This window comes from Vanessa atalanta, chromosome 14, assembly GCF_905147765.1.
Source record: "Vanessa atalanta chromosome 14, ilVanAtal1.2, whole genome shotgun sequence".
Lineage (NCBI taxonomy): Eukaryota > Metazoa > Arthropoda > Insecta > Lepidoptera > Nymphalidae > Vanessa > Vanessa atalanta.
The window spans coordinates 2907458-2922326 of NC_061884.1; the positions used below are offsets into that span (position 1 = coordinate 2907458).

The following is a 14869-nucleotide window of genomic DNA, read 5'->3' on the forward strand; positions in this document are numbered from 1 at the left end:
TCTACACAAAAAATAAAAGAGCACTTTTAAATTATGGCGCTATAAATAATTTAGAAGCAAATAACCCGTGTTTGACATATTTGCGTTTTATTTAAAGTATTACAACGCAATTTTTGAATTAATATTGTATTATCGTATTTTACTTAATTACGTTACATAATGAGTATATTTATAAAAAACAAAAATATACATACATACTAAAAAAAATGCTTATATTTAAGTCGTGGTTATTTTTTACAAACCAAAAATAACGAAATGAATGACTTAAGTACCCTCTCAAATTATATATATTTTTTGACATAATATAGGACTATTAATCTAATCGTGTTCTGTTAACTATTATCTTATAAAAAAATACAATTTTAAAAATTATTAATTTCTGTGAAATAATGACAATGCATAAAATTAATTAAAATTTAGAAATCATTCCAAACTGAAACATTCTTGTTACATTTTAAATAATGAATTTACTTTTGTAACCTTCGAACATTTACATATTTTTGTATAAAAATGTTTTTGGACTTTTATGGTTTTGTTTTTTATTAAATGTAATTAATATTATTTTTTTGTTATATTTTATTTTGAACAACATTTTATCAATTACAATAAACAGAAACAAAGACCATATTTTAATTCATACTTGATGAAAAACTTGATACTAATGAGCTAAGATGGTCCAGTGAAGGATAAAACTCGCATATTTCGGTTGATATATTTCCACATGTATCTACCAACCATCCACAGGAATCAAGTAATGGAGTATTAAACATTGCCCTTACAATGAGGCTATTATCCAACAGTTACGGACCATAAGAAGTTTTAAAATTAATCTTCTGAACTTAATTATTGTTTAAACAATAATATACTGTGTACTTAGCTATGACCTTATATCATAATACATCATGTTTATGTAACTTTATTTTACACTCACAATAAATTTTAATGTCTCAGCAGTTTATACTAGATTTTTTTTTAAATACTTTTTAAGTAAAAAATTGCAATCAGAATCTAGGGTTGACAAATCCAAATTAATAAAAAAACAGTGTTTTTTTTTGTATAAAAGTAGTATTTTTTTTAATTTACAATTGAATAAAACCTCTTTAACAACTATTTGTAACTATTAATCAACAAAATAAACTCAAGTGCACACAAATTAAGTTAAAAGCATATTTTTACTGAACCCTCTATTAAAATAACTACTACACTATAAAATAAAGCATATTCTACATATGTATAATATTAAAACAAATAATATAAATAGCTTCAGCATAGTTAAAATAGTTTCTTAATCTAATTTATGAAATCAAACAATGTTTAAAAGCAATCAAATTTTGGTTTACAGTCAATTTAAGGATTCATTTTCAATAAGGTTGTGTCTGTCAGAGCCTAATGATAATCCTTTCTGCATCATTTCATATACAGTGTGTACAATCTTGAGGCAGGGTATATAAAAAGCTGAAAGATAACATATTCAATAATAAGAATAGAAACAAATCTAACATATCTATAAATAATGGCACTGTTATTGGATTGATGTTTAATTAATTACTTTTAAAACTAATTTGAACCAAGGTAGTCCAAAGGTTAGAACGCGTGCATCTAAACTGATGATTGTATGTTCAAACTCAGGCAATCACCACAAATTATTGTATAATTCCTATGAAAATCTGCCACATATGCATGTGGCAGATTTTATCCAATTAACCCGCATTGGACCAGCATGGTGGTGGTCATTGGACTCCTTAAAGGGATTTTACATACATCAACAGACTGTTACTTTACTTTAAATAGTATTATTAGTTTGAATATCTTTGTATATATATAATTCTTCTGTATGTGTATATGGGTCGCCAAACTACTCTTATTGGGGTGGACCGATTTTAATGATTTTTTTGTGTGTACATGATTGGATGCATAGATAAGATTGGACCCAATAGGTGGCGCTGCGATCGGGTTTCAAAATATATTACACTACATCTACCGTACATTTTTGCATATATAACGAATGATTATTAAGCAATAATACAGAAATTTAATTAACTTACTTGATAAAATTAAAGTAGGAATGGCTAGGGCCCAATAACTTTGAATGAGTTCCAAGAGTGCGCTTAATATTAGAAGCATTGTGAGCATAGTACTATACCCAAAATAAGCGAGGACAAAACCGGGTTTGTTCTGAAAAAAGAAACACAAAAAAAATTACACTTCTATTTAAAGCGGGTTGAAAGAGTAGACATGGACCACCAGACACAGGTAATGTAACAAATATTAACCATTCCTAACATCGCCAATGCGTCACTTTGCGAACTAAAATGTTATGTCCTCTCATTGCAATGGTTCACTCATTCTTCAAACCGAAACATAACAATACTAACTGGTGGTAGCATATATACTAAGTGCTTGGTATTTACTCAGATGGGCTTGTACAAAATGCTTCTATGCAGTAAGCGGTAAGAAGTTCTATCGACTGGGTAAAATTCTATTAATACAAATATAGTTTATCATATGTCCAGTGTATGTATGTATTGTTTTAGTGGGTTAACAATAGACGCGACGCAGTTGCATTTCAAAATTGTTTATAAAATCTTAATGTTTAAAACACGTGACGTGTTTTTTTTGGAAAATCTCAAAATTTGGGCATTGCCTAATAACGGGGATTAAGGAACACCTCCCTAGCCTCTTTCTCCAGCTACTGGATTCTAAAAGTACCCATCCATTTGTTTATATATAGATACATAATACATATTTATGGCAAAAACTTCATAGAAAAAAAAAGTAAAGCGCGAAAGTCAAATGTAATACAAATATTATTCTTACCTTTTGTATTCCAATAAGCAGAAGAACTGAGAAGATCATTGCCAATAAGAATATAACACCGGCAATTCCAGCAACCAAGTCAATTACGTTACTATCGATTTCCATATCCAATACATGTTGCAACTTATTGGTTAAACGAAACTTCATCTGGTTATATTCTTCTAATATTATAACGTACAGTGCCAAACTAAAACCTATAAGACATGGTATCTGGAACAAATTAAAATATTTTTCTTAATTATTGAATATAATATGGTTTACGGTTTCTGAGTTTTTTGCCGGTTCGACTGTAGAATCGACCTAAGCGATTGAATGTTCTGGTAAGACTTGAGAAGCTAAGATGGCCCAGTTCTTAGAACGTCTTATCTTATCCGACGATTGCGGATCGAACCAGGCAAGTACCACTGATTTTTCATGTGCTTAATTTGTGTCTATAATTCATCTCGTGCTCGTCAAGGAAAACATCATGAGGAAACCTGCAAGTCTACTTTCAACGAATATCCACCAACACGCATTGGAGCAGCGCGGTGGAATATACTCCAAACCTTCACCTCAAAGGGAGAGGAGGCCTTAGCCCAGTAGTGGGAAATTTAGAGGCTGTTAATGTTGTTGTTCTAAGACTTAAGAGCCTATTTAAATTAAAAATCACTGATAATTTAATTTTATAATCAAAACATACAAAATACTTAGATACTTACGAAGGTTATAACTCCTATTAACATGACTTTCAACTTAATGTTCGCGTACACTGCAGAATTTTGTTCACACATTTTAAATTCCTTTCTATAAAATAGTGAGGCACTCAAACTAAACCACAATAATCGATTAAAATCATATTAATAATGATCGGGAATAATTATGACATCAAATGTAATTGTTGGAATACATTATGTATACCAGTAAAGCTATTTTGTTAAATTTCACTCGTTAGTCGTTGAAAACCGACCTACGATGACCCGTTTAATGCTCATATTCTTTAAATTCTATAATAACTAGCTATACCCGCAGCTTACTTCGTGTGGAATTTGTGACGAATTTGTTTAAAGAACTTGAATAGTTTTAACCGTTTATTTCAAACATTTTATCATACCTTACCAAACTGTAACAAATAGATAGAGTTATTTTTGCATTTATAAAATTAGTATAGCTTAATTGTATGTATTAAATGTCGTATATCAATTTCTGACATAAAATTATTATTTTCTACGCTGACTTTTGATTTTATTTTTACAAAATAGCTCTACTAGTATTATCTTGAGTCTAGAGTAAAACAAAAATATTAAACAAGTGATATTTTCTTGTTTTGTCAACAATATTTCTATTTTCCTCGTCTGTTTCGTTGATCTACCAATGGATATTATTAATAACGTAACTGTTAAATTATTAAATGTAAAACCGTATAAATTTATACATACGACCTTTTGTAATAACTGCACAATTTTTTTTATAAAACTAATATTTTAACAACAGAACTTAACTGCAAAAGTAATAATTTTTGATTAATATAATTAATGCAATCGTCCATAAGTTTTGTATTACAATATTTAAAATTTAATTAAGAGTTTAACAACATAGTTGGTGTACACTTTACAGTTTGACTTCTAACTGAGAATAAATGGTTAGTTTAAATACAGTATTAGTTCTGTGTTGAGTTGGTTCCAGTCATCAAAATTTCACAGGGACGTATTTAAAAAAAAAAAAACAATTTATTTTATCTGGTAAGGCTAACTATATTTTAATGTATATAAAGATAAAAGTCGGGCAACATTACAAGTTCGTTAAGCCTAGTTTAGCTAGCCATTATAATAACTTGTGTTCCATTTTGAATTTAGCCTAATAATGAAGTACCAAAAAATCTTTAGACTTACGAAGGCGCTCCCCGTGTCACGTATCGGCGTTCATTCGCATTGTTAATAATTTGTATTTTCGGTCTTTACGCTTATGTTAATTGTCTTATGCAACTTACAAGACATTTTGTCAACACGAGCGGCATTGTTACTAAGGCACGCCAATAATTTAACGAGGAGGGAAGCATCTTCGTGAGTGAACATCTATCTAATGGTGTCGGTATTTTTTGTAATTTGTATGATGAATTTGAAATAGGGATGATTTGTAAGATAAAAAAGAAAACTATATTATGTTATATTTTTAAATAACATAAGTCATTGTTATAACATTGACTTATATTATTTAAACAGTGCTATAATTAATATTATAATATTATATAGCAGGTACTAAGACCCGCCTCGACTTCGTACGGATGAAATAATTTTTTTTAAACATTTTTAATCAGATAGTATTCTTATTTAAAAAATATTAAATATTTCAATACACAATTACGCAGATGATAAAAAGCATGCGGTCAGTATCTATTGTATTCGTAGGTATGATGTAATTTTATTTTTGGAAGATAGTTAATTTTGTGGTTATTTCCAGTGGAATCTAGTAGAGCGTTAAATGTAGATTACAATTAAAGTCGTTTTTACATTTCATAAATATCGTAAGGATGTGAATATCGCACAGATGAAAATCTGACACATGTGTATCCGCCACATGTATAGTAGCAGCGTGGTGGAATAATCTCCTAACCTTCTCCCCAAACGGATAGGAGGCCTTAGCGCAGCCGTGGGACATCAAAGGCTATTTACTACTTTTACCATATGGAGATGTTTCGAAAAAATGACATTTTACAAATTTTCAAACGAATTAGTCAATATAGTACGTATTACAATATTATTAAGAAAAAAAAATATATTTGTTATAACTTTTATACTGATAACTACTATAAATAAATAAGAATATATTTAAAATAAATTAAGTCGTAGAATCCGAACCATGATGTTTACATCATGAAAAAACAGCTTGAGTGTGAACTTCTTGTCGTCTCTGTTATCGGACCCTTAGCTAGAAATGATTTTATTATTTATAGTTCCTATGAACTCTTAGTTATATTGTTATTACTATGGAACTTAAGAATTCTTTTGTAAGATTATTATTATAAACTTACAAAGGACTACAATTTATGACTTAATTAATATATTCTCTGTTATCTAATATAGTATTAGTTATAATCAATCTCGCTAGCTGTCGAAAAATTATGAACGACCCTTATTGTTTTTAATGTAACGACCCAATTTGTGTAAAACTATAAACATTACAACGTAAAATTACATAATAGACTATAAACTATCGTGTATGCGTTTCATTGTATAATATAATCAAATATTTACAATATTTATAGATTTATTACAAACCACATTCCGCCGGTTGCTTCGCCCATATTTTTGTATGTTGAGGCGAGAGGTTTTTTAGTTAAGTAGCCTATATGTTAAATTGTTATCTCTATTTCAAATTTCATCCAAATCCATGGTTGAGTAACATACAGCCGAATTTCCATGTTTATAGTATTAGTAGGATTGAAAAGAAAAATCTATACATTATATATTGTACATATACATATCTAGACCTAAATTAAGTAAAAGAGCTTTATACTATGTACTGGGAACTGGTTGAACTCGATGCGGAGCCAAGGAATTGAGTGTATTTCGCTTAGCATTATAAACAACATAATTTTTTTGTGGCAATGTCAATTTTTGTCAATGTGTGTTAATTTTTTTTTGCAAAATATGCTTAATTAATTAAAGTTGCATTGTTCTTATCTATGCATTTTTACCATCTCATAGGTAGTTCATTGATCCCTTTACTAAAAAACCACGGGGGCAAGAATCAATAAACTTTTTGAAGGCGGTTTGGACTGCCGCATCGGAGTTAACTTTTTTCAATGTAAAAAGTTGTCCAAATTCCGGAAAATATGGTAATCTTTTGTAGCAAGGTCCGGGGAGTACGATGGATGTCGTAGACATTCCAATTGTAGCTCATCTAACTTAGTGGTTGTTTGTTATGCAGTGTGTTGCGTTGTCGCGAAGCAGCAGTGGCCTAGAGCGATTGACCAATCTCGGTTGTGTAGCGGCTAGTTCTTCATTCATGGTTTGCAGTTGCTGACGCGTAATCGTTTGGCTAGATTTTAGAAAGCTGTAGTGAACGACACCGGCGCTAGTTCACGAAACACTCACAAGTAACTTTTTCTGAGTCATATTTCGGTTAGGGTAGTATTTGGGTCTCCAGTGTTCAGCCATTGGGACGAGCGCTTCCGATTATCGTACAGTATCCACTTTTCAAGTAATGATAGGTATGTTTGTTCAAACCACGCTATATAAATATAACGCATAAATCATCGTAACTTGTTCTCTCCTTATTAAGAAACATCGATGATAATTTAATTAACAAAAATAATATTATAGATTTATAACGAAAAAAGACGAAAATGAAATCACTTGGATGATCCCTACGACCCAACCTTAATAGAATAATAAAACCCAATGAATAGGGAAACCCTTATAAACCAATGAGTTTTTGGGCTAATAAAAATGACTGTTCATCTTTTTGGAAATAACCGATATAAAGTCTTATGCTTAGTATTTACGCTTTTCTGCAATTTCTTGGCGTTTATATAGATATTACTAGCTATTAGATCATACCAAGCAATTCCCATTAGCAGCCCGTAAATGTCCCACTGCTGGGATAAAGGCCTCCTCTCCCTTTGAGGAGAAGGTTTGGAGCATATTCCACCATGCTGCTCCAATGCGGGTTGGCGGAATACACATGTGGCAGAATTTCGTTGAAACTAGACATATGCAGGTTTCCTCACGATGTTTTCCTTCACCGCCGAGCACGAGATGAATTATAAAGACAAATTAAGCACATGAAAATTCAGTGGTGCCTGCCTGGGTTTGAACCCGAAATCATCGGTTAAGATGCACGCGTTCTAACCACTGGGCCATCTCGGCTCCCATGACTTTATATTTCATCCAACTTTTTATATATTGTACGTTTATTGGTTGTCAACGCCAATTAATTTACAAAGTTCCAACTTAAATTCATTGAATGAGTTAGGAACATATACGATACGAACTTTCATTCATTCATTTCATTCTACAAGCTAAATCTGTAATATATACGTTTCTTAGAAAATCAATGTATTCATTCAGATACTATTTTTCGCCCACGTGTTAGAGGGATGTCTATGTGTGGTATTCACTTTTCTACTTAAAATTATTGCAGTACTATGAAAGAATAACAAACAGACAGACAGAGCTATTTTCGCACTTATAATATTAGTATAGATTATAAAGTCGTGTTGAATTGCTTGAATTTATTATACGACACATTGCATGTGTTATTCACAACGTTGAACTAATGCATTGTATCCAGTATTCTTAATTTACTAATACTTAAATGGAGATGAATAGTTTAGATTATATTACACTGCGCATGATTTCCGAGTGATCAGCGTATGTACTTATAATCTTCATTACGATCGAACTAATAAATTGATAACGATTAAAGAATATATTGCGTCTAAGATAAATCTTTGTTTACCAGGACATTACTATGGTGCTGACTTTGTCTGAACAGCATCCCTATATATGATTGCTGTTAGCGAGTACAAAATTCTGCCTTGAAATTTGACAGAACCAACTGACTTGCTGTCCTTTTTCACCTCATGACGAGAGAGAGATAGAATTATTAACCGAATCAGCACCGTTGTCGAACATCAGATATGTTTTGTTTTGATAACATATTTGTATGGAGAAATTAGTGAATGTTTTAGCCGTATCATGTTATCAGTATTTCATATATTGCATATGACGCGTATTGCGTCTAGTCATTCAATTCGGTTGTAACAAGACCGAACAATCATTCGGTCCTTAAAAAATTGGAAAGCTTCATAGTGAGAAATAATTAAGAATATTATATTATATGCCTCTTGCCATTGAACTCGTTGATAAGCTTCTTAGAGGTCACTGTGACCTGGTTTATTTTACATAAACAAATACTAAAACGTCAGTGTCGTGCCGGTCACCGCGTTGCGCGGACGTGTTGAGTGTCGTGTCATAAAGTTTCGTAAGGTAATTGTATTTTTTGTTAAATTTTAATTTTATTACATTAATTATCAATTTAAATAACATTAATGTTATTATTTTTTTAAATAATTTAAATTTTATCAAATAACTTATTTAACCTTCAGTCGTAATAAGTCATAACATTGTTACAGTAATATTATCTCTTACTGTACATTCTGTTAATTAATGGTGCGAAGGTACTTTTGATAAATTCATCAAATATAAACTCGCTTGAAAGAAATACTAATTAGTTCTATATATTTAGAACATCGTTAACATGTTTCGTTTTAGACTGACGAGAAATAGGTATTTCGTGAGATGGTTAACTTCGTAAGCGGCATTATTGAAATGCATTGAGGTCGCAGTCTGTGATAAGAATCGTAATAAGTATTAGTCTCATCATCACCATAAAAACTGAATTTAAATGTGATGTTATAATACCGTTATAAATATTAATTTGATAAAAAACACATTTTAGGTTGTCATCGTTCAATGCAGAACTTGCAAGATTAACATAATACATTATAATATATTTTAAAACTAGCTGCTCGACCTGACTTCGTACGGGTGAAATAAAAAATTATCCTTTTTGTTAAAAATCCTACAACCCGATCGCAGCGTCACCATGTCTAATCTAAACCACACAAGAACACACAATAAAATTATCAAAATCGATCTAGCATTTTGGGACAATTACTTACAAACAAGCGTAAAGAAGATTTATGTATGTAGATAAAAATATGATCTGTAGTTCCGTTTCGACAAACGAGAATAGAAAAACGTGCTTACATGTTTCTGATAACTGTTTATTGCGGTGAAACGGTGCAGCCTTAACCAAAAAGTATTGTCTAAGTAGCTTGGTATTGGACAGGCGATTGTAATCTTTCAATGCAGCTTAAACACTACGCAGATCGAAAATATATGTATTGGAAAGAGGTAATGATGACGATAATAAATTAGTAGTCTGTATTTGTCTCACTGTTAAGGTCTATTCCACACTAGAGAAGAAATTTGGATACAGACATTACATAAAATGTATCCCACACATTGGTATATTCATAATTTATGTTTTCAATTGCCGTCGAGCACTAAACGAATTATAATCACAAATTATAGCTTCATAAAAAATCGTATGGTTATTTTATATTCTATCGATTTATTCGTAGCTATCACTGTTGTTTCTATGGTACCCTCTGTTCAGTAAAAATCAGCTTTGAACTTGGGGTCATTGTATGCTTCCCCGAGTTTCAACATAAGCTGAGTGACCTTCTTAATTGTGTCGGTTCAATGCTGTGCATACACATCTTATTTTTATAGTATAGTGTATGTCCCTGTTTATTCTTTTTATAATATATTTTCTGTAGCAGTGTGCATCACTAATAAAGTTATTTTAATTCTAACATGAGAGCTAAGTGATGCTTGCCCGCGTTTGAAATGGTTAACGGTTAAAATAATGTGTTTTATGCACCAGGCTATTTCGGCTGCACTGCAGTTAATAAAATAAATAAACTCGAGGTGGTAAGGGTACTAAGAGGTAGGTGATGAAATTTTTATTCCGTCGGCTTATTGATATTTTGCTAAAAAAAAATATGTTTTAATTTTTTCACAGTGGTAGATAAGCGAAACAGGACGTAACGATAGACTTATGAATTTAGTATCGATTCGTAAGTCTTATTTATGTTGCACTAATAAAATTAATATTCGATTGAGATAGTGACGTATTCGCTGCACTTAAAGCAAAAATATTTTCTAACCGCCACACCTTCAATTTCAGAAGGTCAATTAAAATGAACACAAACATTAAAAAATTAAATATAATTAAAGAAATATGTTTTTATGGCAATTTAATATAATAAAAAGTAACACAATAAAATTATAATTATAGAGACCAGCAGAATTTTTTACCTTAAACATTATTTAATGAATCTAAGCTAAGTGGATGACTTTTGGACAGGATTATTTTGGAATTTACATCTACAATCTACATCTGTATTCATAATACGATATATGTATATTTAAATAATGTCATTGACTTGTTATGTAATATTTATAAATTACATAACACTGATGACGTTGGATGTTGTTAAGTTAGCGAAATACGGTGCGGTCAACGTTCAGCGGACAAGGAAATATTTGTAACTAGTTTTCGACCGCGGCTTTGCTCGCGAGTTTCTTCGTAAGCCAAAAAGTAGCCTACATATATATATATATATATATATAATAACATTTGGTTCAATACTATAACCATGAAATCGTAATAGACCGATTGATTGAGTTACTTCCGCATTTATAATATTAATATACACATTTTAAAATATAGTTTTAGGCGGACTGGTTAATGGACCACCTGATGGTAAGTAGCCTCTATCGCTTGTAGATATTAGCGTTGTAATAATCATTTCATACATCAGCAACGCGCCACCAATCTTCTGAACTAAGATGTTATACTTATTACGCCTGTTACACTGACTCACTCCCATTTCAAACCGGAACACATAGATACTAAGTTTTAGCAATACTGCATTGTTCGTACCTACCCAAACAGGCAAGTAATATGACTTGAGTTATGTGTGAATATCACGTAATTAAAAAAAAATATGTATATTATTAGGATATTATTAATAATGTCAAAACATTAAACATTTGACCTGTTTCATATAGTTGCAGGTTTTAAAATAGACACAATATTATGTTTTGAAGATGCCAGATCGTGCAAATAATATCGATATTTACATCCTCCTCAACTAACAATATTGCGAGTAGAATATTGCGACCCACTTTAAACAAAAACGTCTTGTATTTTCCGCCTATTTTTCCTGGTTTCCAACGGACAGCTACTAAAACATCGATTTGAACTTTTAGATCGAAATAAGAACAATCTTTTCGTATTTAACTTAAAATTATACGTTGTATGTATATTTTGGAAATAAATTTTCGGATCCGATGCAGTGCGGTCAACAATCTTTTTATTAGCTGGTCCAACAACTGGCTTGGGTTCGATGTTCGTTACCGCTCACGAGTGACAACAATAATGTCACGGTCGTTTGCTTTCAAATATGTATAAGAATATCAAGATCAAATCATTAAATGTAAAATAAATCTAAAAATAGTTACCCAAAATCAATACTTAATAAAAAACGTCCATCAATTAAAAATATTCTTTACTCAAGTACGCTTATAAAAGGACTTTGAATCGTCATGTTCGAAAAGTAGTTTTTGCCGAGAAGAAACTCAGTAGTTAGGTACTCTTTTCCACTATTTTAATTACACAGTTTATGTCAATAAATTACAATTACTTATCGGTAATTGAAATTAAGTCTATTTAATTTTGTACATAATAGGTACTGTGGTCTTTATAATTTACTTTATATTTATACGTCAATAATTAAGTAAGTTTTATAATGCTTAAAGGTATCTAAATATATCATAAACTTTAAATATTATGATAATTTATAAAACTTTTTCATTTTTATTGGATGTATTGATAGTGTAACAAACTTTTATATACAATAAAAATTGTAATGAATGAGAAAGATTTATTAAAAAGACAACTGAATTAAGTAATGTCTAAATTTTCGGTGGGTTCGCAAATACACTTTTAAAGAACTACAATATTCGGACTCAATGAATATAAGGGTTGTATAGAATCTAGTCACAAACGAAAGCGCCCCCCCCCCTTCCACACTTAATTATCGGTTCGCATTCATATGAATGACTCGTGCTTCAAGATTTCTTAGTGTGCGTGAGATGATTCATAATAAAGACAGCAAAAAAAAAACAAAACAAATTGGATTACATTTATTGATACACCTTAATGTGTTTAATGTGCGCCTTCGTGATTGAGCATATCTACATACATATACAATGTTACTAAGCGAACCAAGTTTTTGAATAACGTAAGTATTAGTCTTCTGAATCTTTTTAAGTTTTTGCCGTATTGGACGTATTTGTTTAAATGAAGTAAATACACAATCATAATCAAACAGATCCTCTGCAAATTTTCGTGTCTTAACGATTACGGGAAGTACAGGACCAAGTGAAGTGCCGCCATTACATTGCAGTTCTAATCAAAACGAAATTGTTTGCTCGATACAATAGGGTAACCAAGCTACCTTAAATAGTAAATAGTATAAATAAAGACATAATTTAATTATGCGTTTCGATCGCCATTACCAATCACATTAAATCTTTAAGAAAATTACTATTTAAATAACTATTTATTTTTCACGGTGTTTCTTGTGTTAGAAAGGTGATGATATCAATGTCAAAGCAAATTACATAGAGCACACAAATCTTACACATAGGTAAAAAAAAAAGTTTTATAACACATTAAATGTTAAGTTCTCGTATTCATCCTCTATAATACATTTATAATTTTATTTCTTTGTGTGTCAATCACTTGAAAACTACTAAATGTATTGGTTTGAGACTAACAAAACGACGAGGATCGTCCGTTGATTGTTATAAACTAATTATTTTAAATTCAAATGATCCTGCCCCCTTATTTACATAATGTATTATGTAATGTATAGCTAGTGTCATATACGTCAGCACTCAATGATGTCGAAGTAATAAAAATGTGCAAATTATGGTTAAAAAAATATATTTTATTATTTTACACGTTAATAAGATTTTTATATATAAATTCATGGTTACTACGCGCCGTGCATTACAAGTGCTTCGTATGGAAATACGTTGATTAAACAATCATTTGTATGTAATTTGTAACAATGGAATTGATACCATTAAAATGCTTAACTCCAATTACATTCAATCGTAGGGTATTTTTTTATTGAAGTCATTCAATCTATTATAAATCGTCTGTACGATGTAGGCATGTAACTTAATCTATCAAATTGTTTGCCAATAAAATTCAGTTTATTATTATAAAAACATTTTAGTGTCATGACTTTTGAACCGTTTTTTTTCTCGCTGGAATAACGTATTACGCGTTTCCCCTACTAAAGTGAGGGAACCCACCGAAAATTTGGACAAACTTATTTCATTCATGTATTTTTAATAAAGAATGTGGGACTCGCCGGTGCCCAGGACTGCGCTTAGTACACCGGAATACACACTAAAAAACCAGCGGTACCCTCTCCGTATTTCAGCAGGCGCCACAGGATCGCTTTCGCATGCTACCATGATGATGACTTTTGAACCTAATTAATATTACACAAGTCATGACTCTAAATTAAGTTTGTAATAAAAAAATGTGTATATAGTACACTATGAATTTGACCACAAAAATTAGTTTGACATAACGTTTAAAAAAAATAAAGCATTACGACTGATAACAATAAAAACCAAAAATTATTTAGATACGTAATATCAACACTATCTACAGATAGTGTTTAACGCGTTATTGTAATTTAACAAAATTATCGATCAATATACAAATAAAACCACAATCATCATTCATCATAGATAAACATCATTCAGTATCACTGGGTAAACAATGCTTAGTTCAATACCTACACACAATACCTACAGCTTAAGAATTTAAGCTTTCCTTTCATAATTCATAATATTTGAGATTTACTTTTGACATGATATAATACTTACTTAAACTTCGATGTTTTGATATTGCTTACGAATTGTGTAAATTTTATACTTTTTATCACGTTCACATTTGTATGGCAAAATAGGAAGGCAAAACATTTTTTCATAAGTAATTCCTTCAACACCTACAAGCTACACGTTTTAAGCAAATAAATGATTATTATTATTAAATTTACTATTATATCAATATATATGTACTACGCAGAATTCTTACGACTGTTCTATTTGAAACGATCATGACATTGAGATCTAGTATATAAAACGCTCATATAATTCAGATTTTATTGATTGTCGCTTTCCGAGGAACAGGAGTAAACTAATATTGGAAATGAATACTTAGGGGCTAGACTTTAAATAACATAAGAAAATAATGGTTCATTCAATAAATTTCAATAAATATATAAATACTGGCATTAGTACTATAAAAACCACCATAATAGATACTATCAAGCATATAAATCATCTTTTGTGTAGTTGGCGTCATGATTGTTAATGTTCAGGGTTCATAAAAAATCTATACTTATACA

At 30.7% G+C, this 14869-nt stretch overlaps 2 protein-coding genes across 6 annotated transcripts in view; one reads left to right on the forward strand and one right to left on the reverse strand.

Moving 5' to 3' along the window:
- Nucleotides 1–14869, forward strand: part of LOC125068942 (pyruvate carboxylase, mitochondrial) — a 40595-nt gene that overhangs the window by 188 nt on the left and 25538 nt on the right. Inside the window, exon 1 of one of the 5 annotated variants that reach the window (XM_047678334.1) lies at nucleotides 8697–8786. The exons of the other annotated variants lie outside the window; for them this stretch is intronic. The gene's annotated coding sequence lies outside the window, so the exon portion shown is untranslated. Of the gene's footprint in view, nucleotides 1–8696; nucleotides 8787–14869 lie in introns of those variants that run through there. 5 annotated transcript variants of the gene reach the window in all.
- Nucleotides 954–4246, reverse strand: LOC125068944. The gene is made up of 5 exons (XM_047678339.1): nucleotides 4236–4246; nucleotides 3516–3916; nucleotides 2818–3027; nucleotides 2046–2175; nucleotides 954–1455 (listed from the first exon to the last, which is right to left on the reverse strand). Exons 2-5 carry the CDS (start codon nucleotides 3585–3587, stop codon nucleotides 1343–1345), a joined length of 525 nt encoding a protein of 174 aa, XP_047534295.1. The 5' UTR covers nucleotides 3588–3916; nucleotides 4236–4246; the 3' UTR covers nucleotides 954–1342.